Raw genomic sequence first — 25,272 nt, 5'->3', positions numbered from 1 at the left:
CGTATTTGAATGTAAATGAAGAAGGTACCTAAAACTCTCAAACAATGAAAAAAATATAATATATAATTAAAAAAAAGTAAAGTAAAGTGTGCAAATTAGAAATTTGCATGGCTTCCTCATAAAGGAAGGTTTAGGAGCGAAATCTAATTTTTTTCGATGTTTCTTGAAAGTGTGCAAATTAGAAATTTGCATATTGCTTCCTCATCATTGAAGCGTGCAAATTGGAAATTTGCACATTTCTTACTCATTATTAAAGTAGACAAATTAGAAATTTGCACATTGCTTCCATTGCTACGGCTTCCTCATAAAGGAAGCTTTAAGAGAGAAATCTAACTTTACTACGATGTTTCTTGAAAGTATTCAAATTATTCTTATTTCGCTCTTAAAGCTTCCTCTATGAGGAAGCCATAACAATGGAAGCCATGTGCAAATTTCTAATTTGCACACTTTACTTTACTTTACTTTTTTTTAATTATATATTATATTGTTCTTCAGTTTTTTCAATCCCATATATAATTCATTAAAATATGATTAATTAAGCGCTTCCCTTTTGAACACGTATAATAATATTCGTTACCATATGAGGCATGTGTTACGAAATATACGTCTATGCGAAATCAGACTTGTTATTCGCGTATAATATCGTGTACTTCACGTAGAGAAGAAAGAAACCATAGGTTACGACCCACCATGATAAATCGCGGAAAATACATCCACGAAGAGCAATCCGTTCCAATCCATAATTCATAGACATATGCAGTATCACGTAAGGAAACTTTGAACTCCCTCAGTGAAGTCGGAAATTGCAACCAGAAAGTTTACCCTTCATATCCTACTTGATCGCCCCTTTCCTAGAAGGGAAGTCACGCAGAATAGCGCAATCGCATTTGACTCTCCCCACTCGAGCTCTCGGACAAGTCTATCAGTCACGATTGAGCTCTCATCACTTCAACAATGAACGGAACCGTCATAGAGAAAAAGAATCCAGTCGCAACCGTCTTCGATCACGAGAAAGATATACAGCTGAGCATTCAGCTGAATCGTTGGATGATGGAGCTGATTGGTGCGTGGCCGAAATCCACCGCAATCTCATCGATAAAGAGATTCGCGTACGCATTGTTAAACGTGATTTGTGCGAGTTTAGTTAGCTTTCTCGTTATACCTGCTGTCATCTATATAGTGCTTGAACTGGATGATGCGTACCTTATCGTGAAACGTTCCGGCTCACTGAGTTTCTGTACAGTGGTCATCGTAAAGTACTTCTGGCTGCTCTTCCACGAGAAAGACATTCGCAATGCTATGGAGCATATCAAGAAAGACTGGATGAACACTCTATATTACGATGATCGAGTCGTCATGATTAAGAGCGCAAAATTCAGTCGACGCCTCGTGGCGATCTGCGCGTTCTTCATGTACGGCGGTGCCATATTTTACTATCTCGCTTTGCCCTTCAGTAAAGGCAAAGTCACGGAGGACGATGGGAACCTGACGTACAGGCCGCTGGTGTATCCAGTCGCCAGGATCATTGTTGACACGAGATATAGTCCTATCAGTGAGATTCTCTTTTGGGTGCAGTGCATATCGGGTTTCATAGCACACTCCATCACTGCCGGTGCATGCAGCTTGGCCGCCGTGTTCGCGATGCATGCCTACGGCCGCCTGGAAGTCTTAATACAATGGATCGAACATTTAGTGGACGGTCGGGAAGATCTCTGCGATAACGTGGATGAGAGATTGACAATGATCGTGCAGCAGCACGTTCGAATCTTGCGGTAAGCCATTCTCCGACGAGGATCGTCAATATCTTTCAAAATTTTCAGGAAATGGTATCATTACAAATGAATTGACGTGCATTTTCTTTTCATACATTTACAGAGCGCTTCAATTTATTTTTACTTGTTTATGTAAGACGTGTCTATCCTGCGAAATATTTCTTTATTCCATAACACACCCGTTACTTTCCAGTTTTATATCGCTAACGGACAAGGTATTGCGTGAAATATCTGTCGTGGAAATTGTAGGATGTACGATAAACATATGTTTTCTTGGATATTATACACTCACGGTATGCATATCGTATAAAAAGTATGTACCATGCAAAACGCATCGCTATTTCAAAGCAATGTTGGAGGACAGTGTGTACGATTTAAAATGGGTCCTCGATTATAGGAGTCTTTACGTTACAGGAATGGGAGAGTAAAGAGACTACAAGTTATATAACGTATTTTGTTCTGCTTATATCTCTTACGTTCAATGTTTTTATATTTTGTTACATCGGCGAACTTGTTGCCGAAAAGGTAAGTTCTCACAGTTGAGTTGCCTGCACTTGGGATAAATTTAATACCAAACTTTACGATAAAGTACACTCTATATTTCTATAATAGCAGGAGTATAATTCTAATATTAATGAAATTTATAAAATTTATAAAATTTATTTTAGAAAATAGCTCTTATAACAATGTAAGTGTAATTATGTATCGCAAAAATAAAAGAATGATCTCGTAAACAGTGCAAAAAGATCGGCGAGGTATCGTACATGATCGATTGGCATCGTCTGCCAGAAAGAAAGGGCCTCGCTCTCGTGTTGATGATCGCTGTCTCCAATACGTCGATCAAACTTACCGCTGGAAATTTCTTCGAGTTGTCTCTCAGTACTTTCGGCGACGTGAGTAACACAGTGTCAATGTCTACTATATCTATTTGTGAGTAGAATGAATTACACATTGTTCATCCATTGACAGGTAATTAAGACATCTGTCGCTTACGTAAACATGCTGCGAACATTAACTACATGAAATTTGTTCGAAGAGTAGAAATTGTTAATGCAATCAATTGATTGTAAATAAATGTCAATTAGTTATTCGAATTATCCCATATAGAAATAGAGAAAATGAATGTAATGTTAAAAAATAAATAAAATTTCAAGTTTTAATCGATCTCAGCTGGCCACATTTTTAAATACGCTTCCACAACGTTTAACTGTTTGTAACTGTTACCTCTGAATACTAAAATGACTAATCAGCCTTGGTCTTGCATCCCTCGACTCCGGACGTTAGTGAAATTATACTCTTAATACTGAACTCTATTCCGCTAATGTGTAGTTTTAATTTTATTTGACAAAACTCCGTCACAAGGTAGGCCGACAATTATTTTGCGATAGTGTACAATTCTTGTATACTCCTCACGTAATCTGTATGTAAAACATTTGCTCTTAGATCTTACTTGATAAGAACCTAAACCAAAGGTCGAACCGTTGTGAAAGCGTATTTAATAAATGATGAGACGTTCATCAAAATACACAATTGTACAGTCATGCTCGAATTTTTAGTACTGCCTAATATCATGTCAGAATAAAAAACAGATTTTCTATATAAAGCAACATTAAATATATTCAAATAAATTTTTATAAAACATTAAGAATAAAATTAAAAACTTTTAATACGCGATTACAAACAACTTACTTCATTAAAATATAATTTCTTTAATTCGGATAACGTATTGTAAGATAAAAAGCGCTTCCCTTTTAAACACGTATAATAATATTCGTTAACATATGAGGCATGTGTTTCGAAATATACGGCTATGCGAAATCAGACTTGTTATTCGCGTATAATATCGTATACTTGACGTAGAGAAGAAAGAAACCATAGGTTACGACCTACCATGATAAATCGCGGAAAATACATCCACGAAGAGCAATCCGTTCCAATCCATAATACATAGACATATGCAGTATCACGTAAGGAAACTTTGAACTCCCTCAGTGAAGTCGGAAATTGCAACCAGAAAGTTTACCCTTCATATCCTACTTGATCGCCCCTTTCCTAGAAGGGAAATCACGCAGAATAGCGCAATCGCATTTGACTCTCCCCACTCGAGCTCTCGGACAAGTCTATCAGTCACGATTGAGCTCTCATCACTTCAACAATGAACGGAACCGTCATAGAGAAGGAGAATCCAGTGGCAACCGTCTTCGATCACGAGAAAGATATACAGCTGAGCATTCAGCTGAATCGTTGGATGATGGAGCTGATTGGTGCGTGGCCGAAATCCACCGCAATCTCATCGATAAAGAGATTCGCGTACGCATTGTTAAACGTGATTTGTGCGAGTTTAGTTAGCTTTCTCGTTATACCTACTGTCATCTATATAGTGCTTGAAATGGATGATGCGTACCTTATCTTGAAACTTTGCGGCTCACTGAGTTTCTGTACAGTGGTCATCGTAAAGTACTTCTGGCTGCTCTTCCACGAGAAAGACATTCGCAATGCTATGGAGCATATCAAGAGAGACTGGATGAACACTCTACATTACGATGATCGAGTCGTCATGATTAAGAGCGCAAAATTCGGCCGACGCCTCGTGGCGATCTGCGCGTTCTTCATCTACGGCGGTGCAGTTTTCTATTGTCTCGTCCTGCCGTTCAGTGCCGGAAAGATTACAGAGGATGACGGAAACCTGACCTATCGGCCACTAATATTTCCAGTCGCCAGAGTGATTGTCGACGTGCGACGCAGCCCTATCAATGAGATTTTCTTCTGGGTGCAATGCTTGGCGGGTTTTGTCGCGCACTTCATCACTGCCAGTGGATACAGCTTATCCATCGTACTCGCGCTGCATGCCTGCGGCCGCATGGGGGTCCTAATACAATGGATCGAACACTTGGTGGATGGACGGGAAGATTTATATAATAACATGAATGAGAGATTGGTGATGATCGTAGAACAACATGTTCAAATTTTACGGTGAATCCCTTTCTTGGTCAATATCTCGTGCATTCAATATATATATATATTTATTTATTTATATGGCGCTTTACTTGTTCACGAACATTTAACGGAATCGTACTTTTCTTTTAAAATACTTTTCTTAACGTGTTCGTCATCTTTCAGTTTTATATCACTAACGGACAAGATACTGTGTGAAATATCTATTATAGAAATTGTACAGTGTACATTAAACATATGTCTTCTTGGATATTACAGTATCGTGGTATGTATGTACAATAATATGCACAAAGAGTACATTTACTTTACTGCGTAAAGCGCATCGCTATTTCAAAACAATATTATAAATCGACTTGTGATATTTTTAACGTGTATAATATGTATGTTCTCGAAACTTTACGTTACAGGAATGGGAGAGTAGGGAGATTACAAGTTATTTAACGTATTTCGTTCTGCTTCTATCTTTTACGTTTAGTATTTTTATGCTGTGTTACATCGGCGAACTGGTTATCGAAAAGGTAAAAGGTCCTGATAGTCATAGCATTCCTTTGCTAGATTTTAATAGCAATCCTTCCAAGTATATTTCCCTTTACGATTGTATCTTTACAACACCAGGAATATTATACTTCCAATAATAATAAAATTTATAAAATTCAAAATTTATTTTGAGAAAAATCTAAGCCATATAAATCATCATTAAATACGACATATACTCAATTTCTTTGTTATTTTCCGTTTTTGAATACTCTGCATCATATTCTTAATGCTTCAAATTATAATCAGCTCATGAGCTACGGTCAGACCAACGTGCTCCAAAGTCATATTTTTTCAAAAAGCTGCTCTTGGAGCACTGGCCTTTTTAATATATTAAAAAATAAGAAAAACAATTTTGCAAACAGTACAAAAAGATCGCCGAGGTGTCGTACATGATCAACTGGTATCGTCTATCCGGAAAGAAGAGTCTCGCCCTTGTATTGATGATCGCTATGTCCAATGCATCGATCAAACTTACCGCCGGGAATTTCTTCGAATTGTCCCTCGGTACTTTCGGCGACGTGAGTAATGCAATGTCAATGTCTATCGTATCTATTTTTCGAGTGGTATCACTTACGAGACACTCGTGTAACTTATAGGTGATCAAAACATCAGTTGCCTACTTTAACATGCTGCGTACGTTAAATATATAGGTCTCTTTCAAAGTGTGAAAATTATTAACGCAATCGTTAATTGAAAATCAATTGGTTATTTCGTATGTATCAAAAAGAAAGAGAGAAATGGTTTTGATACATTAGAATAGTATTTATTAAAATGTTTGCAGAAAAAGAAAGTTCAATATATCTTTCGTATGTTACCCTCTGAAGTATTTCTTGACTCTACACATATTAATTACGGGACATAAAATCCATCGCAATGCAATCGGAAGTAATGCGCATTTACCTTCAAACGAGACATTCATTTACTGGTGAAAGAGAATACATGTATAAACCAGAAAATTTTAATTACTGAGAAATAATTTTACGAACATCATTTAAAAATGAAAAAAAGGAAATTATCAACTGCATATTATCTCGTTCTCCACGTGAATTTAGTATTGTGCATTTACGTAACAGCGTAGGATATACAACAATAAAAAGTAATAATAATTGCACACTTGATCACTTTGGCGGTCGAGCTATGTTGTACGAGTATGTTGTACAACACACGGCGATTTCGTGCAACCAGTAACTGTAGGTATCGATTGCATTCTGTCTCAGCCGGACGGTATAATAATTTCTTCTCTCTCGTCCGCGCAGGCGCTGGCACAACCACTGCTTCGTTGAGAAACGCAGCTAGTAGTACTGATCAGTGCTTGGCGCGCCTTCCATAAATCAACTATGAAGCGAGCTTCTAAAGAGACCATCGTGGACGTCTACAAGCGAGATAATGATTATAGTTTGCAGTTAAATCGTTGGTTCCTGAGATCGATAGGCGCTTGGCCGGAGTTAAAGACAAATTCGATGATCCAGAATATCATAATAAATATCCTGCGATTAACGTGTCATTCTTTAATAGCTTTTACCGTAATACCTTCTGTATTATATATATTTTTCGAAGAGAAGGATATCCGCTTGAAGCTCAAGGCTATAGGACCTACGAGCCATCTTCTCATGGGCGGAATCAATTATTGTTCTCTTCTGCACCACAACGAACGGATACGCACGTCTATAGAGCATATGGAGACCGATTGGCGGATGGCAACGAGAAAACACGATCGGGAACTGATGCTGAGAAACGCGAGAGTGGGACGCGTTATAGCGGGTATTTGCGCGCTCATCATGCAGGGTGGTGTTATTTGTTACAATATAGCGAGGGGAATGTCACGGATAACCGTGATAATCGGCAATGAAACGATCGAGACAGGTCGCTTACCGTGTCCGTCTTTCAACAAAATTGTGGATACCAGACTTAGCCCGGTATACGAGGTCGTGCTCGCGTTGCAGTGCCTCTCGACCATCGTGGTGAACAATATCACGATCGGTGCATGCGGTCTCGCCGCTGTCTTCGCGATGCATGCTACTGGCCAACTCAACGTAGTGATGCTACGTCTCGAGGAACTCGTCGCAGAAAAGCAAGATCTCCAGCTGAAACTGGCGAACATCGTGGAGCATCATCTGCGAGCGTTGAGGTAGGGCGAATTTGAAAAGATCACACAAAGAATTTTTAATATCCATGGGTGACATAGTTGTATATTTTATGAATTTTTGCTAGCCTTTAGAGGATCTCGTGTAAAACTTTTCCAGTCATTTTTGTTTGTTTTAAAAATGCCACGAAACTACAACACGTTGGAAAGATTGTTTTGTAACGCTTTGTCCTAAATATGACATATTTGCAGAATTGCAACTATCGCGGGCTGTAAGATATTCGGATATAAATATTGAGTATCTATCGCGGCTATTGCTGGATGTGTCGATTACAGGTTTCTTTCGCAATTGGAAGGAATTATGCGTCAGATATGTTTTGTGGAATTAGTCGGGTGTACATTCAACTTATGTATGCTAGGATATTACACCATTACGGTATGCTAAAAATTTGAGAAAGGTGAATATATGAAACGCCTATCGTTACTTTCTGTCTTGATTTTAAACGCTATCACTTTATGTATCCTTCCAGGAATGGCAGGAAGAGAGTCTAAACACTATAATAACATATATCATGGTACTGACGTCGATGATGTTTAATATCTTCATATTTTGCTTCATTGGCGAACTCGTGACGGATCAGGTAAAGTAAACGTCTTTTATCTTAAAAGCTATTCTCATCAGTTTGTTACTGATTAAAATGTTATTTATGCTTGAATTGATGGATTCAATTTCGTGATAGTGCAAAAAAGTGGGTGAAGTAGCTTATATGACAGATTGGTATCAATTGCCGCATAAAACTGTTCTTGGTCTCATTTTAATAATCTTGCGATCAAGAATTGTTATCAAAATTACGGCTGGAAAAATATTTCATATGTCTATCCAAACTTTCGGTGTTGTAAGTACGAAAATTATAAAAATAACTTCTATAAAATAAATTTAAAACGTATTTTCCATTACAATATGTAAAAAGTACAAATTTATCTTAAATACTTGTAGCAACTTATTAAAATTCCAATTAATTATTAAACGTTTTAGGTAATTAAAACATCTGTTGCATACTTGAACATGCTGCGAACTTTAACTGTGTAAATTGTATGATGATAAAATACGAGTATATTGTATTTTCTCTATATAGATATTATAAAATATATAAAATTTCTCGTATATGAAATTGTTTTATATATAAATCTAATTCACACATCAACACGCAAGCATATATGTATGTTATAAATGATTTTGTACATATGTAATATTTTATAATACTCCAAGGGAGAATTCTTAAAAAGGAGAATGATATCGCAGCCCTTACCGATTGCTTTCGCGGAAGATATCTGTGGGAAAGAATGCAAATCTTACGCACATAATTCACGGAATAGTGACCAATATATCGTACAAGGGAGAGGAAGAAGTGAATTCCCTGTTATCGTCATATGACAGTCAATACGACTATAAAATGCACCCTTCAACTTCCTTATATGACTGATCGTTTGATCGCTTTTCCCTTGGAAGTTAAGCGAGCAAGCGCACCGTCCTCGACTTCCTTCGTGCCTTTCAATACTACCCGAGCTATACTTCCGTACTTTAGTGATGCGCGTGGAAATAAAGAGAAGAGGATGCGAATGCAGATTCACTAAATAAGGAGCATTAAATTAATACTTATCTAACAATCTATCACGTCTTCTACATCTAGTTTGTCTAAATATACTTGTCAGTCTACGTATGTAAATCTTCTATTACATAGTTACATATTTAAAAACAATATATATTGAAAATAGAAATTAATTAAAAACGCTGAAATTATTTCACACAGAAGATATAATGCGTTTGTTTTAAATGTACTTATAATTATTTATGTTCACTCGTATTTCACCTCAAGAACTTGTCGAATAAAATAGAATGGAGGTCTTAATAGAACGATTTAGAGCACAAACTCAAGTAAAGCATACGTCCGGCCCGTATGCAGAACGAAAGACGTATCTTGCAACATAAAGAACTATATTTCACAAATGAAAAATTCATCGTGTTTTCACGTGACTGACGGCACTTGCTCAATCATTTTACAACTTCATTGCTCGTGTACCGTACTTTACGCTGAGTTTCTATGCAACAAGTTGCAGTACTGTAAATATCGATTATGCAGAGCCAGCCGACAAAGCAACGTATTTTCTCTCAGGAATAAGCCACATGTCCGCGCAAGCGCTACCATAACTAGCAGCTAGTAGTGGTCTTACCGTCGAGACGTACAGTCAGTAAAGATTAGTATTTGACGTGCCCGCCGCGGGTTAAGAGCAATGCGTTCCTCCCACGAGTCCAAGATAGACGTTTACAGACGAAATAACGATTATAGTCTTCAAATAAATCGCTGGATCTTGAAACCGATAGGTGTTTGGCCGGAATTACCCACGAGCTCGGCAGTTGAGAAGACTTTGTCAAAAATTCTGAGATTGACGTGTCACTCCTTGATAGCACTCACCGTGATACCCTCTATACTGTACATTCTTTTCGAAGAGAAGGATGTCCGTTTCAAACTGAAGGCCGTAGGGCCCACGAGTCACTGGCTCATGGGTGGTATGAATTATTGCTCGCTGTTATATCAAAAGCGGCAGATACGTAAATCCATCGAACATATGGAGGCCGATTGGCGAATGGCGAAGAGAGGACGCGATCAAGAAACGATGCTGAGGAACGCGAGAGTGGGACGTGCCATAGCGGGCGTTTGTGCACTCATCATGCAGGGTGGCATATGTTCCTACAACGTGGCGAGGGGAACATCACCATTACTCGTGGTAGTCGGCAACGAGACGGTCACGATAGGTCGCTTGCCGTGTCCCTCTTTCAATAAGATCGTGGACACTAGGTTTACCCCGGTGTACGAGATCGTGTTCACGCTTCAGTGCCTCTCGGGTCTTGTGGTGAACAACACCACAGTCGGCGCGATCGGCCTGGCCGCGGTATTCGCGATGCACGCATGCGGTCAGCTCGGTGTAGTGATGTCGCGACTCGAGGAACTTGTCGAGGAGAAACAACGCGACGTCATACAGAGAAAACTGGCGAATCTCGTGGAGCGTCATTTGCGAGCATTAAGGCAAGATTGCTATATAATTTATCATTGTTACCCATGTACTTCTCATCATTTATAAACACTACTTATAAGGTAGTAGATAATAAAATAATAGAATCTGTAAATAATCAGTGAATTATATTCATTTATAATAAAATTAATTTCTTATTAACTATTATTTTACTGTTATTAATATTATTATAACATTAATTATAATATTAATAATGTTACTCTCATATTATATTAAAATAATTTTAAATGTATTCTAAGAAGTGCAATATTTTGCCTGAAAAAGTTCTCTATAATAATAATTATTTGATCTATGCATCGGATAGAAATTACTGTTGAGTCAATTTCAGGTTTCTTTCACGCATGGAGGTAATTATGCGTCAAGTGTGCCTTGTGGAATTAGCCGGATGTACATTCAACTTATGTATGCTAGGATATTACACCATTACGGTACGCTTAAAATCTTGAAAAGGTGAATATGTAATTTAAAACAGATGAACATATTCTTTTCGCTTCTTTATATTTTACTTTCAGATCATTTATATCAATTCTGGCATGTTCTACTTTTCAGGAATGGCACGAAGAAAGTACGAACACTTTAATAACGTATCTTATTGTATTGACGTCGATGACGTTTAATATTTTCATATTTTGCTACATCGGTGATCTCGTTACGGAGCAGGTAAAATAATCGAGTTTGGCGTATCGTCACATTTTGTAGACTTTCACTCTCATTTGATATGTAATAGTGGACGGCATCTTGATTCAAGAAACTTAATCTCACGACAGTGTAAAAAAGTTGGGGAAGCAGCGTATATGACAAATTGGTATCAGTTGCCGCGTAAAACTATGCTCGGTCTGATTTTAATAATTTTACGATCGAGCATAGTTATCAAAATCACTGCAGGAAAGATATTTCATATGTCAATCTCAACTTTCGGCGATGTAAGTATCGAATGGAAGAAATGATGCTTGTACACCATGTCACAAGTTATATGCAAATTTTAAGGATTTTTAATTTATTTAGGTAATTAAAACTTCTGTGGCATACTTGAATATGCTTAGAACTCTAACTATGTAAATATTGTACGATAGCATGTGTGAGTCTTAATATCTGTAGCATAATAAATATTTTGCAAAAAAATTATTACTGTATTTTATACATGTAAAAACTGCGCATAATATGCATTTTTGTAATAACTTGTCGATCTTCTCGCATGTCTTCTTCATCAGTTTTTACTTTATTTAATATAAAAAAAAGTGATTTTCTCTCCGTGCAACAGGATAAATTAATTTTATAAATTACATACGTTATACAAATTAAGTTCACGATTCTCTACGACCACTTGCGAAACAAAATGTACTGCACACGTCACAGTTCGCATGTCATCTACATGTCTTTACTTGCAACTGGCGGTGCAACAAGTAGCGATTATCGATTAGCAGAATGTCCCGCCTCTTGCATGCAGACCGCAACTCTGAATAAAGACCTGCGCAATCGCCACATTGACTTTTCCGCTTCCACAAAAAACGGGATAACGAAAGGGTTCAGTAACTTGCGCGCTTTGAAAGAACGATCATGACGATCGCATCCGAGTCTGACAAGCAAACGTCGGCTCTGAATCGCCGTAACGAACACGATTATAGTCTTCAGCTGAACCGCTGGTTTCTGAAACCAATCGGTGCCTGGCCAGAGTCGCGCACTACGACGATCACCGAGAGACTCCTGTCGAGAATCATTCAGATAACATGCTACGCTCTCATAGCTTTCACGGTTGTGCCTTGCATGATGTACTTCTACTTTGAGGAGCAGGATCTCGATACCAAGATAAATTCGGTGGGTCCGGTAAGCCACTGGATTATGAGCGGAATAAATTATACCTCCCTTCTGTGGCGCAGCAAAGACATACGTCGCTGCATCGAGCACATGGAGAGCGATTGGTGCGCGGTGAGCAGAAACGTGGATCGCGGAGTGATGCTCAGATACGCCAAATTCGGCAGATCCGTGGCCGGGTTCTGCGCCGTTTTCATGCACTGCGGTGTGTTCTCGTACAGTGTAGTGAACAGTTTAACGCCGATGATCGTCATGGTCGGCAACGAGACCGTCTCGGCGCGACGGCTGCCTTGTCCGTTCTACAGCAAGCTACTGGATACCAGCCGTGATCCAGCGAACGAGATCGTGCTGATGATACAGTTTCTGTCTGGTTTCATAGCTAATTCCATCATCGTCGGTGCGTGCAGCCTCGCTGCAGTTTTCGCAATGCACGTGTGCGGCCAATTCGCCGTGCTCTACACGTGGCTGAACGAACTGGTTGATGAGAAAAAGGGGAAGCCAACCGCTGAGAGCAAACTGGCAAACATAGTCGAGCATCACCTACGTGTTCTAAAGTAAGATACCGCTGATCCAGTGTTTATAAATGTGCAAGAATTACGATATATAACCAAATATAAACAGAGCTTGAAAACTGAGATAATTATGGTATTTTCAGTTTCATATCGCGCTTCGAAAAAATCATGAATCAAATATGTCTGGTGGAATTAGTTGGATGCACAATGAATTTGTGCTTGCTCGGCTTCTGTTCTATCAAGGTACGACAAAAGTGTGAATTAATTTTTACATTTTTTCCTTTGGAAAAACAAATGCATACTTTGTTTTTACGTAACACTTTCCTTTCTTAAAGAATATTTTTCTTTTCTTTTTGTGGCACACCGTTTCGCAATTTCAGGAATGGAATGCAAGAAACACGAAGGCTATAACAACATACGGTCTTGTGTTCATATCCCTATCTTTTAATATCTTTATATTTTGTTACATCGGTGAAATAATCACGGAGCAGGTAATGCGTGCAAGCGAACCACGAAACTGCTTGTTTTGGTTGTTGTTTATATTTATGTTATAATTAATAATATTTAAAATATTCAATTAATCCGCAAAAGTGTTTTCGTTATATCTATGACATTAACTCTAGTGTAAAAAGGTTGGCGAAATGGCTTACTTCATTAATTGGTACCGTTTACCTCATAAAACCGCCCTTGGTATAGTGTTGATAATATCGAGGTCCGGCATTGTGATCAAAATTACTGCTGGAAAATTGATTCACCTCTCTTTAATGACTTTCGGTGATGTAAGTATACATTTCGGCGACATAGAACATTTCCAACCAAACATGAAGCTCATTATTTTCTGTATTCTCCACTGCACTTTTGAATAACGCGCGTATTATAAATCTTTCGGTTTATAAAAAAAATTGAACTGAAAGCTTCTGCGCAAAAAAAAATTATTTATATACAAAAAGCTTTGTTAGAGAATTAATTTTATTTAGTCTATTAATTTTTAGTCTGTTAATCTATTGTTTCTTTATTCTAGGTGATTAAAACTTCTGCGGCATATCTGAATATACTTCGTACTGTAATGTAACATACTACGTGAAAAATAGGCGTCAACTAAATACACACGCAAGAGGAAATTTTTTTCTGAAGTTGTCAGTAATGTCACTTTTCTAATTAATAAGACTAATCATTGCAAAAATTGTCGAAATCATAGTGTACAAAGAATTAAAGTACAATATAAAGAACATACGATACATAGATATACACATAGATGTACTCACATGCATCTAAAAATTCACAAAATATAAAAATTGCTATTTTGTCCTTTACTTTTCTTTGTAGTTTTCCTTACAATGCACGCATCGCGCATGCAGAAAGCGGCGCCAGGAACGAACAATGCAACAAATTGCATTAACGGTCAGCGTAAAGTTCCACTTCTCCGTAACGACGTATTTTCTTCTGCAATAGTTCAATAAAAATATGCGTTGTAACATCACGCATGACAACTGATTGATACAGATCACTCACGGGCTCAGGATGTATAGACATATTCACAACGATGTTAATCCAGACAATATGAGTCCGATGACACCGGTTAATCGATCGGATCTCCTTCGCGGTAGACCATCTTTTTCCCTCGCGCAGACGCCACAGCGCTTAGAAAGCCTGTCTCTAATAGTCGATTAGTAGACGTCGTGCCGTCGCGGTAGTCACCATGTGTCGGTCGGTGGCTAAAGATCTCCACGATCACAGTGTGCAGCTGAATCGGTGGTTTCTAAAACCGATAGGCGCGTGGCCACGAACCTCCGCGACTTCGAGCAGTGAGAAGGCTGTGTCTCGAGTTTTAATATTCATCTGCTACTTCCTAGTAGCCTTCTCCGTGATACCATGCGCGCTGAACATATGTTTTGAGGAGAAGGACATCGAGCTGAGACTAAGAGCAATCGGTCCCCTGAGCCACTGGCTCATGGGCGGACTCAACTATTGTTCCTTACTGCTGCACAGCGCTGACATACATCGATGCATGCGGCATATGGAAACGGACTGGCGGATCATAAGGCAATCGCGGGATCGCGAAATCATGGCAAGAAACGCGAGGCTCGGCCGATTCGTGGCGGGTTTCTGCGCGATATTCATGCACAGCGGCGTGTTCTCTTACAGCATTATGTCCAGTTTGACAACAGTGGTGGTGTCGATCGGAGATAATCAGACCGTCTCGATGCTACAATTACCTTTTCCTTCTTACAGCAAGTTGATAGATACCAGATTCAGCCCGGCGAATGAGATCGTTTTTGCAATGCAGCTGATATCGGGTTTCATAGTAAACTCCACCATCGTCGGTGCTTGCAGCTTGGCCGCAGTTTTCGCTATGCACGCGTGCGGCCAGCTCGACATTTTGATCTTACGTCTAAACGGGCTCGTCGAAGATGGAGATACGAAAGAAAACGAATCTGCCCAGCGGAAACTGGCCGATATCGTGGAGCATCATCTACGTGTTTTAAGGTAGTACAAGATTTAAATATCAGGCAATAAGATGTATACATAATTTAAAAATATATACATTGTAAAAATGAATATAGTTAAAAATATTCATGTATAATATGAAATGTGTTTTTTTTTGTGACAATCAAACCGCCTATTCAATTTAACATATACAATACTTCGTGCAAATTTAAATAATTATTTTGTATCTTATTTGTAATCCATTTCATTTTAAAGACTAACAAAATACTTGAATGAAACTTTTAATTATAACGTTTGCTTTTATCTTATTATATAATACGTATCTATAAATATTCAACCAAATTTGGAATTGTTATATCGCCAGTAATTAAAACCAAAAATACTCAAGGATTAGATCGACCAAGGCTGGCAGTTTTATTTAAATTTTACCAGTGTCTCTTGGTGACACGACACGTGGAAAGATGTACATTTCTATGTGCGATGACGATTAGCCTAATTTTATATTTTCCATATGCTTCGTTGTCACAAGCAATAGGATCCACTTGATAAGGACCAGTATTACTGGCCGAAACGTCGTGGTAAAATTTAAATAAAACTGCCAGCCTTGGTCGATCTAATCCTTGAGTATTTTTGGTATAAATATTCAATAACAATTTTTTTTCATGGCATATCAAAGATTTTACCGTTCACGTTAAATTCTAATTTTAGGTTTATAGCAAGCATCGAAGACGTTATGCATCAAATATGTCTGGTGGAATTACTCGGGTGTACATTTAACTTATGTATGCTTGGATATTACTCCATTACGGTACGCTAATCATCTTCAAAGGTGAATATGTAGTTGAAATTAATTTAACAAGACTTTAGTAACATCGGAAGAATTTATAACGTAAGGGACTTATTTTCCACGCATCGTGATTCTTTCAGTGGTGGAATAAAATTGATAGAAGGGGCATAATGGCGTACATCATAGTGTACATATCCATGAGCTTTAATATTTTTATATTTTGCTACATAGGTGAAATTTTAACGCAACAGGTAAAGAAGCCGTCAATGTCCATTAGCGCAGCTAAATTAGCAAGTTAACATTTACATGTTTAACAGTGCAATGTTTATTAGTGTAAAAAGGTTGGCGAAACAGCATACATGACCGACTGGTATCGCTTACCTCGTAAGACAGCTCTTGGTTTGATTCTGGTTATAGCAAGATCGAGTGCCGTAATCAAAATAACTGCAGGAAAATTAGTTCAACTTTCTATCGTAACTTTTAGTGACGTGAGTATCAATGGATTTCTTTTCAGAATTTTTCGTACATCGTTATCATTTCAGGTTATCAAAACGTCTCTCGTTTACTTGAATATCTTACGAACTGTTACAACGTAAATCTGTACATGGTCTAGAAGAATTTCAACATTTGTTTGTACTTGTACAGCATCTTTAAAATAAAAGCACTCACACAACAATATTTGCGTGTCAAGAAATACTCGTATAATATAATTTTTTTCGTATTAAAAAGCCACATTTGTAGTATGCAATCAAAATCACACGATTCTTCTGAAATGCGAATTAAATCGCAACTCGCAATTTGGAGCAACTTTAAATTCTTCGCATTCTCTTCTCAAAGTATAATTTTCTACATTTCATTTCTTGACGGTATTTTAATGTGTACGAAACATTTCAATCCCTTCGAAGCGCGTTTTCCGCGCAAAGAGTCAACGCGGCTCTTTTGCGAGCGTCAATTATCGATCAGATGTGCACGCGTCTCTCTCGCCAAGTACATCACCCTGTCCGTTCACCAAACCGCACTAAAGATTCGCGCAGGCGCCCGTTCGAACATAGCTCCAGCCAGTGCACCGTTCACCACAGTCAGTGCATCGTGCGCCTCCGCGAAGCGATCATGACGTATTCCTACCATGTGACAAGGGGCATCGAGCTCCCCGACAGAAGTGATAACAATTACAGTCTTCAACTGACTCGTTGGTTTCTGCTGCCAATTGGCGCTTGGCCGCAAATGAGCGCGGCGACGAGGGTGGAGAGGCTCTCCTCGCGCGTGCACATTTTAGTATGCACGTCCATAATAGCGATCATCATGGTGCCGTGTCTGTTATATGTATCGCTGGAAGAGAAAGATATGGAGATGAAATTGAGCGCAATGGGTCCGCTGAGCCACTGGATCATGGGTATGATCAATTACTGGTTACTCCTCACGCGCGGCGACGACATCCGCGAGTGCGTGCTGCACATGGAGTCAGACTGGCGAATCGCTCGGAAGCTCGAGGACCGACAAGTAATGATGCGACAGGCAAGAATCGGCCGCTTCGTCTCCGGGTTCTGTGCGGTGTTCATGCAGAGCGGCACATTTCTCTTCGCCGTAGGGAAATCGCTGTCAACCACTGCAGTCATCGTCGGCAACGAAACCGTGTTGGTGCACCCGATGACTTGCCCGATGTACACCAAATTCATCGACGTCAGATTCAGCCCCGCCAACGAAATTATGGTGGTTGTGGAGTGGCTGTCGTGCTTTATAGTAAACTCTGTTACGGTAGGCGCTTGCAGCCTCGATGCTGTTTTCGCGATGCACGCGTATGGTCAACTAAACATGCTATTTGCATGGTTAAACGAACTCGTTGTAGACGAAGATAAGGGAAACGAAGGCGCCGAGCAAAGGCTGGCTGTTATCGTGGAGCATCACTTGAGGGTGCTGAGGTATTTCGTTAAATGTCTAAGATTGCATTTTCATTAAAAGAAAGTTCACATGAATAATATACACTCACATTTAGCAGTGCCACATAAGCTCTCCTTTTGTGGAATGTACGAAAAAATATGTATCACATACAGGGTGTTATGTAATACCCGCATCAACGCTTGTTGTGGGATAGAGTGGACTAGACTAAGTCGAAAAGTCCTGTACCACTTTGCAGGTTTTGCAACAGTTAACGAGTTATTAATTATTAAAAATCGCTGTCTTAGGCCGGCCCACTGCCCAATTCAAACGTGCAGCGAGATCGATCGATCGTTACTAGGCGCGCAGAGAGTTGTTAGGCCGCGGCCTAAGGCAGCGATTTTTAATAATTAATAACTCGTTAACTATTGCAAAACCTGCAAAGTGGTACAGGACTTTTCGACTTAGTCTAGTCCACTCTATCCCACAATAAGCGTTGATGCGGGTATTACGTAACACCCTGTATATGCGTTTCAGTTTTATATCGCGTATGGAAACCGTTATGCGACATATCTGTCTGGTGGAATTGCTGGGATGTACGATGAATATGTGTTTACTTGCATATTATTTTATTACGGTACGCTAAAAATGTAAAAGGTGAATATGTGATGTAATTGCATTCTACAATTTTGCTAATTATTATATATAATATCAGATTTCAATGTAGCGATCAGCAGAAAAGGATCAATTCTTCGTTATCTAATCGAAACTCTTAAACTTTCGTTTTGCAGAATTTGGACTCGTTTGATACGGCAAAGACAACGTCATATGTCATTATATACCTGTCCATGGCTTTCAATATCTTTATATTTTGTTATATCGGTGAGATTCTCACAGAACAGGTAATAGCTGGAAACTGAGTTCGCGATAAATGATATTCAAAGATGCATCCGAGAAAATTAATATTTTGTATTTAATTTTCGCATCTTGTAATATTTCTTTATACATATGTTTTTTACGTTTTTCTGGACACAATAAAAAATTAAGTTTGAATTTATCAGTGCAAAAATGTCGGCGAGAAAGCGTACATGATTGATTGGTACGAACTACCGCACAAAACTGCCCTTGGACTCATTTTGGTGATAGCACGATCGAGTAACGTTATCAAGATGACTGCTGGACAATTATTTCAGTTGTCTATCGCAACTTTTGGGGATGTAAGTAATATACATGTTACATTTTATATATAACAATATTAATGAAAATTAATAAAAATTTAATATATGTTCTACATATTTTTAATTATTCATAAAAATTATTATTAGTGTTCCTATACTGCTTGCATTTTTCCGTTTAAGTTGATTATTTATTATTATATATTGAATTTACTTTGACTAATCTCTTGAAATTTTTTGGACTTTTAATTTATATCGTAAATAGGAAGGAAGACGTTGCTGTTTCAGGTAATTAAAACTTCCGTGGTATATTTGAACATGTTGCGAACAATGAGACACCCTGTGCGTGAATTATATTAATTAGAAAACGTGAGAAATATATTTTGTATAAAACTGATAGTATATTATAGTAAAAATATTTAATAAATAGAAATTATACCACCATGCAATTTTTATAATTACGTTATTTAAGAGTATATTAAAGTTAGATGCCCAAAACAATTTTCCCAAAATTAAAGATTAATGTTTAATCTAAAATCAAATGTATCAAGTCATGAATATGACAGAAATACCTGAATGAGATCCAACGCTTTTCTCCAAATATCTTACACACTACACACATTTATACACAATAGCAAAAAAAAAATTTGGCAGAAGCAGTACCATTCTTTATCTTTCCATGACGATTTCCGTGCACTCTCTCCGCCCAAACGATCAATGCTACATTTCCGCAGGTAGCAATTATCGATCAGATGTGCATGCGTCTCTGTCAGGAAGCATACATCACCCTGCCCGTTCATTAAACCACTCTAAAGATTCGCGCACGCGCTCATTTGAACATAGCTCTAGCCGGTGCACCGTTGCCTCAAGTCAGTGTACTGTGCGCCTCCGCGAAGTGATCATGATGTATTCCGAACGTGTACTGACGAGCATAAAATTCACATACAGACGTAATAACGATTACAGCCTTCAGCTTACTCGTTGGTTTCTGATGCCGATCGCAGCTTGGCCACGCGCGAATACGTCGACGGTGGAGAGAGTCTCTCTGCAAGCGCAAGTGCTCGGTTGCTTGTCCCTCATAGCGGTCGTCATGATACCGTGCATGTTGTACGTGTCGTTGGAAGAGAAGGACGTTCAGATGAAGTTGAGCGCGATGGGTCCGCTGAGCCACTGGATCATGGGCACAATTAATTATTGGCTGCTACTTACGCGCAGCGACGACATCCGCGAATGCGTGCTGCACATGGAGACGGACTGGCGGCTGGTTCGTAAGACCGACGATCAGGACGTGATGCTGCGGTACGCCAAGATCGGTCGCTTCGTCGCCGGATTCTGCGCGGTGTTCATGCAAAGCGGCACGTTTCTCTTCACCGTGGCCAAAGCGATGACATCCATGCCCGTCATCATCGGCAACGAAACTGCATTGGTACATCCGATGACCTGTCCGATATACAGCAAGTTTATCGACACGAGATTCAGCCCCGCGAACGAGATCATGCTGGCTGTGGAATTGCTGTCGTGTTTTATAGTGAACTCTGTCACAGTGGGCGCTTGCAGCCTCGCGGCGGTGTTCGCGATGCACGCTTACGGCCAACTTAGCATGCTGTTCTCGTGGTTGAACGATCTCGGGGAAAATGAGAACAAAGAAAACGACTTTGCCGCACAGAAGCTTGCCACGATTGTGGAGCATCATTTAAGAGTGCTGAGGTACCTGATTTCAATATCGAACTTCAACGTTTGCGCATTCCTATGTACAAGACACAATTTAGTCACGAATTAAGTATTTCTATTGGCGTAGAGTGAAATACTTCTATCTTTGTATGAAAAATGTGCATAGACATTCAACAAATTCAAACAAATGTTCTCTTTATATTGTACGTAAAAAAATTAATAACTGGATCTTCCTGTAAATTTTTTCAGTTTCATATCGCGCATGGAGAACATCATGCAAAATATCTGTCTCGTGGAATTGGTGGGATGCACCTTGAATATGTGTTTACTTGCGTATTACTCTATTACGGTATGCTAAAGACCTGAACAGGTGAATATGTGTTATCAGTAATCTCTTTGTAATTTCCTTATCTATGAAATATGTCAAATGTAATTTCTGATTTTTTCAGAATTGGAGTGATTTTGATGCAGCAAGAATAACATCGTATATTATTGTATACGTATCTATGGCTTTCAATATTTTTATATTTTGTTTCATCGGCGAGATTCTCACGGAACAGGTAATTTCTCCAAATGTAATTAATATTTTAAAACATGCTATTTACTATTTAAAAGTATTGCAATCTAATTATCCTGTGTTGAGCAAATTAATCGTTGATTATAAATCATTTGAGTTTTGTATAATATCTTGTCACGTTCCTTAATTTCTCCTCACGTTAAAAAATGCTTATATGAAAGGCTTTAGAATATATTCACTTATTTATTAGTGCAAAAATGTCGGCGAAAAGGCATATATGACTAATTGGTATGAATTGCCACACAAAACTGCTCTTGGTCTCATTTTGATAATAGCACGATCGAGTAATGTTATCAAGATTACCGCTGGAAAATTATTTCAATTGTCTATCGCAACTTTTGGTGATGTAAGTAAAACGTATGTGGCATTTATACATATAATAACAGTGCTAATAAACATTTAATACTTTTTTTTACGAATTATTATAAAATTTTCCTCCAATTTCTCTTCGTTTATAATTTTGTGAGCGAATGCTTTAAAGCTTCAATTTTCGCAATGTGATTAATCATATCGTAAATAGGAAGGAAGACCTTGTTGTTTCAGGTAATTAAGACTTCTGTGGTATACTTAAATATTTTAAGAACGATGACACCCGCCACGTGAGCTACGTTAGCAAACATATATTGTAAATATATTTTGTATAGATCAAATGCGAGATAATAGAGAAATAGAAGAAATATATTTAATAAATAAACTGTAAATATATGTCCTAAGACGTTAATATTATTTAAAGACATGCGTGATAGTATCGCGTTTTGTCCAACAAAAAATGATGCTAAACATTAAAAAGATAAATGTTTCTTACGCGAGATGCAAAATACTTGCTTTTTTAAGACTGTTCCACAAGAAAAGAGTTTCTCTACCAGTATTTCCGTAATACAATGAAACAGTAACTAAACTTTACATATCCAACTGAATTATATATGAGAGGATCACACTCTTTCATGTGTGCTTTAAATAGCAATAAATTAATACTTTTACAAGTGCGTGTTCGCAGTCAATTCCTCTGCGAAACGCCCCTTCAATAGTGCAGCGTACTCCGTGAGTATCGATCGACTGGCGAGACGCACAAATATCCCATTATTACCTATTACGCTACCAAGTTACTCACTGGCGCAGGCGCCACTTCCTGTCAACTGTACGCGCATCTAAGAGTCGATTCAGTAGCATCTGCGCGCCCCGCGAGCAATCATGGATAATAGTGAACCTGTCAAACCGCAGCGGGATGCGAGCGATTACAGTATACAGTTGAATCGTTGGTTCCTAACGCCTGTGGGCGCTTGGCCAAGTTCAGTCACGACGACAGTCAAGGAGAAGGTGGTCTCGACAATACTGATTATCATTTGCTACTCCCTGATAGGCTTCACGGTCATACCCTGTATCCTAAACATCCTGTTCGAGGAGACGGACGGGCAAAAAAAAATACATGCTGTGGGTCCATTAAGCCACTGGTGCATGGGCGGCATGAATTATTTTTCCCTCCTCTTTCGCAGCCGCGAAATACATCATTGCGTGCAGCACATGAAGACTGACTGGCAGATGGTGACGAAATTCGAGGACCGGCAAGTGATGCTGAGATACGCCAAAGTCGGCCGTTTCGTCGCCGGAATGTGCGCAATCTTCATGCACGGCGGCGTATTCTCGCACAGCGTGCTGCAAGGCATCACGCCAACGTACGAGAAAATCGGCAACATAAGCGTGTTGGTGCACGTGTTACCGTGTCCCTCGTTCAGCAAGTTCATAGACATCAAGCAGAGCCCGGAAGGCGAGATCGCGCTAATACTGCAGCTCATTTCGAGCATTGTCGTCAATTCCGTCACGGTCGGCGCTTGCAGTCTCGCGGCGGTGTTTGCGATGCACGCGTGCGGCCAGTTAAATGTGCTGATGAAGTGGCTGGACCAGCTGGACGATCGAAAGCAGCAAGGCGCGGCACAACATCAATTGGCGATCATTGTGGAGCATCATCTGAGAGTATTAAGGTAGTACATAAATAGGATATTATTCCTGCTTCATGTATCAAAAATAAAATTCTTTACATTTTCAAGTATCGGATTTTTATATCACTCCCATACGCACGCGCGCACTCTCTCTCTTCTTCTCTCAATAATATCAATGAGTTCAAAGAAGAATAATAAATATGTGTAATAATATACCAAATGTGTAATTTATATTATTTACAGTTTTGTAGCGCGGATGGAAGCACTTTTGAATCAGATATGTTTTGTGGAATTGCTAGGATGTACGTTTAACTTATGTATGCTCGGATATTACGTCATTACGGTATGCTAAAAAGTTAAAAAGGTGAATATGTAATTAAGGCACATCAGCATCGTACGACTTTTTATTTTAATCTAAATTGCGAAAGACGGGCAAATAATAATTAATCGCAGATCAATTGCATTCATCTAATATCATTTTTTTAAATTATAGTATTTTTAATAACAATAATATATTGTAAAATATAACACATCCGCGAAAATTTTCAGGGATGGAATGTAATAGAGAAACAAACGTGTATAGCAATGATGCTTATATATATATCCATGACTTTCAACATTTTTATATTCTGTTACATTGGCGAAGTAGTCACGGAACAGGTAAAAGATAAGCCGTAAAGTTACGTACTGTAAATTTTACCGTGTATTATTCGTGAGCATGAATTTAAAAATGTATGAATTATTACCATGGAACAAATAATTTGACAGTGTAAACAAGTAGGCGAAGTAGCCTATATGAGTAACTGGTATCATTTGCCTCATAAAACGGCACGTGGTATGATCTTAATTATTTCTCGATCGAGTAGCGTGATTAAATTAACTGCAGGGAAACTAGTTCATCTTTCTATCGCAACTTTCGGTGATGTGAGTATACAAAGGTGTATTACAGTTTTTTTAGCTTAACACATTTACGAAACGTTTCAGGTGATGAAAACCTCCATGATATATCTAAACATGCTTCGGACCATGACGGCTTCTTAGAAAACAACAATTACACCATTTTGTACAAAGCGTTAGCAAATTCTCTGTAGCTATCACTATATAACTTTACATATATTATATTTGAATAATATATAAAATGTTAAAAGTTATAAAAATTAAAAATTACAAATTTATAAATTACTTAAATTGCCAATAAAATATGAAGCATCTATTATGTATATTTTTAGAATATAATTATTTTCTAAATTCTAATATATGAAATATAAAATAACGAGTGAAAAATATTACTTAAAAATTAGAATACATCAGTATCGCTAAAGACACATAATAGAGATAAATATGCATTCATATTGCACCATATACATATATGTGTGTCTCCATTTCTGATACCATCTATTTGTGTGGTGAGATCCAAAAGTTTCTAACTTAATAATATAAGAATAGATAACGAAATAATTGTTTTTATTTTTCAATATAATCATTCTTTACTTCAATACAGTTTTTAGAACGATGAATTCGTTTTTCTGATGTAAAACAAGAAATTAATTATGATGCAAAAGTTAAAAATGTTTTTTAGTAGTATAGAAAAGTTAATTCGACAACTAAAATTAAGTACTACAATTTTTAACATAGGTCCTTTAAGATATAAAATCAATTAGAAATTAAAGAGGCCGTTTAGGACCGGGCATAGGTGTAAGTAGCCAGTTAAATTAAATTATTAAGTGAATTCATATACCGTATTCTTTCCAACTTATCCTGTGCGCCAGTTACATACTAGTCTTATAACACAGGTTAATCCCCGTAAGTGGAAGTGTTATCGTCAGTGAATTCACTTTATAAATTATTTCAATAATGCTATACATTAGCATCTAATATGATAACCCCCTTCCCCCCTTATTTAAAATACTTATTGCGAAAAATATTACCCCAGCCAGGTTTCGAACCTGGGACCTCCCTCAATCCGTGCGGGCGTCTTCCAGCTCGACAGTGCCTCAGTGTCGAGCTGGTTAAGACGCCCGCACGGATTGAGGGAGGT

At 38.3% G+C, this 25,272-nt stretch overlaps 8 protein-coding genes across 13 annotated transcripts; all 8 read left to right on the top strand.

Annotated features, from left to right (window-relative positions):
• The first annotated feature begins 669 nt into the window (after positions 1–669).
• Positions 670–2,895, top strand: LOC105568826 (odorant receptor 63a-like). The gene is made up of 5 exons (XM_012024804.1): positions 670–1,772; positions 1,966–2,065; positions 2,187–2,297; positions 2,510–2,665; positions 2,742–2,895. The coding sequence occupies exons 1-5, from the start codon at positions 955–957 to the stop codon at positions 2,793–2,795; spliced, it is 1,239 nt and encodes a 412-aa protein (XP_011880194.1). The 5' UTR covers positions 670–954; the 3' UTR covers positions 2,796–2,895.
• Positions 2,896–3,728: 833 nt separating this feature from the next.
• LOC105568823 (odorant receptor 85c-like) lies at positions 3,729–5,936 on the top strand. 2 transcript variants are annotated; one of them, XM_012024798.1, is made up of 5 exons: positions 3,729–4,745; positions 4,893–4,992; positions 5,135–5,245; positions 5,627–5,782; positions 5,861–5,936. In XM_012024798.1, exons 1-5 carry the CDS (start codon positions 3,928–3,930, stop codon positions 5,912–5,914), a joined length of 1,239 nt encoding a protein of 412 aa, XP_011880188.1. In that variant the 5' UTR covers positions 3,729–3,927; the 3' UTR covers positions 5,915–5,936. The 2 variants fall into 2 exon arrangements, with proteins under 2 accessions (XP_011880188.1, XP_011880187.1); XM_012024797.1 differs by having other exon boundaries at positions 5,627–5,920.
• Positions 5,937–6,597: 661 nt separating this feature from the next.
• Positions 6,598–9,848, top strand: LOC105568824 (odorant receptor 83a-like). 2 transcript variants are annotated; one of them, XM_012024799.1, is made up of 5 exons: positions 6,598–7,392; positions 7,684–7,783; positions 7,878–7,988; positions 8,088–8,243; positions 8,384–8,479. In XM_012024799.1, exons 1-5 carry the CDS (start codon positions 6,602–6,604, stop codon positions 8,435–8,437), a joined length of 1,212 nt encoding a protein of 403 aa, XP_011880189.1. In that variant the 5' UTR covers positions 6,598–6,601; the 3' UTR covers positions 8,438–8,479. The 2 variants fall into 2 exon arrangements, with proteins under 2 accessions (XP_011880189.1, XP_011880191.1); XM_012024801.1 differs by lacking the exons at positions 8,088–8,243; positions 8,384–8,479 and adding an exon at positions 9,731–9,848.
• Positions 9,849–11,997: 2,149 nt separating this feature from the next.
• LOC105568820 (odorant receptor 4-like) lies at positions 11,998–14,052 on the top strand. The gene is made up of 5 exons (XM_012024796.1): positions 11,998–12,806; positions 12,908–13,007; positions 13,145–13,255; positions 13,388–13,543; positions 13,786–14,052. The coding sequence occupies exons 1-5, from the start codon at positions 11,998–12,000 to the stop codon at positions 13,834–13,836; spliced, it is 1,227 nt and encodes a 408-aa protein (XP_011880186.1). The 3' UTR covers positions 13,837–14,052.
• Positions 14,053–14,459: 407 nt separating this feature from the next.
• LOC105568819 (odorant receptor 4-like) lies at positions 14,460–16,875 on the top strand. Its single transcript, XM_012024795.1, has 5 exons — positions 14,460–15,251; positions 15,921–16,020; positions 16,140–16,250; positions 16,332–16,487; positions 16,542–16,875. The coding sequence occupies exons 1-5, from the start codon at positions 14,464–14,466 to the stop codon at positions 16,593–16,595; spliced, it is 1,209 nt and encodes a 402-aa protein (XP_011880185.1). The 5' UTR covers positions 14,460–14,463; the 3' UTR covers positions 16,596–16,875.
• A 212-nt stretch (positions 16,876–17,087) lies between these two features.
• Positions 17,088–19,443, top strand: LOC105568818 (odorant receptor 63a-like). 2 transcript variants are annotated; one of them, XM_012024793.1, is made up of 5 exons: positions 17,088–17,918; positions 18,412–18,511; positions 18,666–18,776; positions 18,936–19,091; positions 19,338–19,443. In XM_012024793.1, the coding sequence occupies exons 1-5, from the start codon at positions 17,110–17,112 to the stop codon at positions 19,407–19,409; spliced, it is 1,248 nt and encodes a 415-aa protein (XP_011880183.1). In that variant the 5' UTR covers positions 17,088–17,109; the 3' UTR covers positions 19,410–19,443. The 2 variants fall into 2 exon arrangements, with proteins under 2 accessions (XP_011880183.1, XP_011880184.1); XM_012024794.1 differs by having other exon boundaries at positions 19,315–19,405.
• Positions 19,444–19,862: 419 nt separating this feature from the next.
• LOC105568816 (odorant receptor 82a-like) lies at positions 19,863–21,921 on the top strand. Of its 3 annotated transcripts, none has more exons than XM_012024789.1 (5): positions 19,863–20,756; positions 20,970–21,069; positions 21,170–21,280; positions 21,488–21,643; positions 21,841–21,921. In XM_012024789.1, the coding sequence occupies exons 1-5, from the start codon at positions 19,951–19,953 to the stop codon at positions 21,898–21,900; spliced, it is 1,233 nt and encodes a 410-aa protein (XP_011880179.1). In that variant the 5' UTR covers positions 19,863–19,950; the 3' UTR covers positions 21,901–21,921. The 3 variants fall into 3 exon arrangements, with proteins under 3 accessions (XP_011880179.1, XP_011880180.1, XP_011880181.1); XM_012024790.1 differs by having other exon boundaries at positions 21,488–21,654; positions 21,841–21,915; XM_012024791.1 differs by lacking the exon at positions 21,841–21,921 and having other exon boundaries at positions 21,573–21,700.
• Positions 21,922–22,469: 548 nt separating this feature from the next.
• LOC105568817 (odorant receptor 82a-like) lies at positions 22,470–24,351 on the top strand. The gene is made up of 5 exons (XM_012024792.1): positions 22,470–23,276; positions 23,478–23,577; positions 23,784–23,894; positions 24,003–24,158; positions 24,219–24,351. The coding sequence occupies exons 1-5, from the start codon at positions 22,489–22,491 to the stop codon at positions 24,273–24,275; spliced, it is 1,212 nt and encodes a 403-aa protein (XP_011880182.1). The 5' UTR covers positions 22,470–22,488; the 3' UTR covers positions 24,276–24,351.
• The last annotated feature ends 921 nt before the right edge of the window (positions 24,352–25,272 follow it).

Source organism: Vollenhovia emeryi, unplaced genomic scaffold, assembly GCF_000949405.1.
Source record: "Vollenhovia emeryi isolate VEMERY1.0 unplaced genomic scaffold, V.emery_V1.0 DF939127.1, whole genome shotgun sequence".
Lineage (NCBI taxonomy): Eukaryota > Metazoa > Arthropoda > Insecta > Hymenoptera > Formicidae > Vollenhovia > Vollenhovia emeryi.
This window is presented reverse-complemented; position numbering and strand designations above follow the sequence as displayed.

Bases quoted from the DNA above. Each gene is read 5' to 3' on its own strand.
- LOC105568820 (XM_012024796.1), top strand. From the start codon at position 11,998: ATGACGATCGCATCCGAGTCTGACAAGCAAACGTCGGCTCTGAATCGC. The intron at 13,256-13,387 runs GTAATGCGTGCA...CATTAACTCTAG, and splicing joins GTGAAATAATCACGGAGCAG to TGTAAAAAGGTTGGCGAAAT. The intron at 13,544-13,785 runs GTAAGTATACAT...TCTTTATTCTAG, and splicing joins CTTTAATGACTTTCGGTGAT to GTGATTAAAACTTCTGCGGC.
- LOC105568823 (XM_012024797.1), top strand. From the start codon at position 3,928: ATGAACGGAACCGTCATAGAGAAGGAGAATCCAGTGGCAACCGTCTTC. The intron at 4,993-5,134 runs GTATGTATGTAC...TTTACGTTACAG, and splicing joins TTGGATATTACAGTATCGTG to GAATGGGAGAGTAGGGAGAT. The intron at 5,246-5,626 runs GTAAAAGGTCCT...TTTTGCAAACAG, and splicing joins GCGAACTGGTTATCGAAAAG to TACAAAAAGATCGCCGAGGT.
- LOC105568824 (XM_012024799.1), top strand. From the start codon at position 6,602: ATGAAGCGAGCTTCTAAAGAGACCATCGTGGACGTCTACAAGCGAGAT. The intron at 7,784-7,877 runs GTATGCTAAAAA...GTATCCTTCCAG, and splicing joins TAGGATATTACACCATTACG to GAATGGCAGGAAGAGAGTCT. The intron at 7,989-8,087 runs GTAAAGTAAACG...ATTTCGTGATAG, and splicing joins GCGAACTCGTGACGGATCAG to TGCAAAAAAGTGGGTGAAGT.
- LOC105568826 (XM_012024804.1), top strand. From the start codon at position 955: ATGAACGGAACCGTCATAGAGAAAAAGAATCCAGTCGCAACCGTCTTC. The intron at 1,773-1,965 runs GTAAGCCATTCT...GTTACTTTCCAG, and splicing joins CAGCACGTTCGAATCTTGCG to TTTTATATCGCTAACGGACA. The intron at 2,666-2,741 runs GTGAGTAACACA...ATCCATTGACAG, and splicing joins CTCTCAGTACTTTCGGCGAC to GTAATTAAGACATCTGTCGC.
- LOC105568816 (XM_012024789.1), top strand. From the start codon at position 19,951: ATGATGTATTCCGAACGTGTACTGACGAGCATAAAATTCACATACAGA. The intron at 20,757-20,969 runs GTACCTGATTTC...AAATTTTTTCAG, and splicing joins CATCATTTAAGAGTGCTGAG to TTTCATATCGCGCATGGAGA. The intron at 21,070-21,169 runs GTATGCTAAAGA...TGATTTTTTCAG, and splicing joins TTGCGTATTACTCTATTACG to AATTGGAGTGATTTTGATGC.
- LOC105568818 (XM_012024793.1), top strand. From the start codon at position 17,110: ATGACGTATTCCTACCATGTGACAAGGGGCATCGAGCTCCCCGACAGA. The intron at 18,512-18,665 runs GTACGCTAAAAA...TTCGTTTTGCAG, and splicing joins TTGCATATTATTTTATTACG to AATTTGGACTCGTTTGATAC. The intron at 19,092-19,337 runs GTAAGTAATATA...TTGCTGTTTCAG, and splicing joins CTATCGCAACTTTTGGGGAT to GTAATTAAAACTTCCGTGGT.
- LOC105568817 (XM_012024792.1), top strand. From the start codon at position 22,489: ATGGATAATAGTGAACCTGTCAAACCGCAGCGGGATGCGAGCGATTAC. The intron at 23,277-23,477 runs GTAGTACATAAA...TATTATTTACAG, and splicing joins CATCATCTGAGAGTATTAAG to TTTTGTAGCGCGGATGGAAG. The intron at 23,895-24,002 runs GTAAAAGATAAG...ATAATTTGACAG, and splicing joins GCGAAGTAGTCACGGAACAG to TGTAAACAAGTAGGCGAAGT.
- LOC105568819 (XM_012024795.1), top strand. From the start codon at position 14,464: ATGTGTCGGTCGGTGGCTAAAGATCTCCACGATCACAGTGTGCAGCTG. The intron at 15,252-15,920 runs GTAGTACAAGAT...TTCTAATTTTAG, and splicing joins CATCATCTACGTGTTTTAAG to GTTTATAGCAAGCATCGAAG. The intron at 16,021-16,139 runs GTACGCTAATCA...TGATTCTTTCAG, and splicing joins TTGGATATTACTCCATTACG to TGGTGGAATAAAATTGATAG.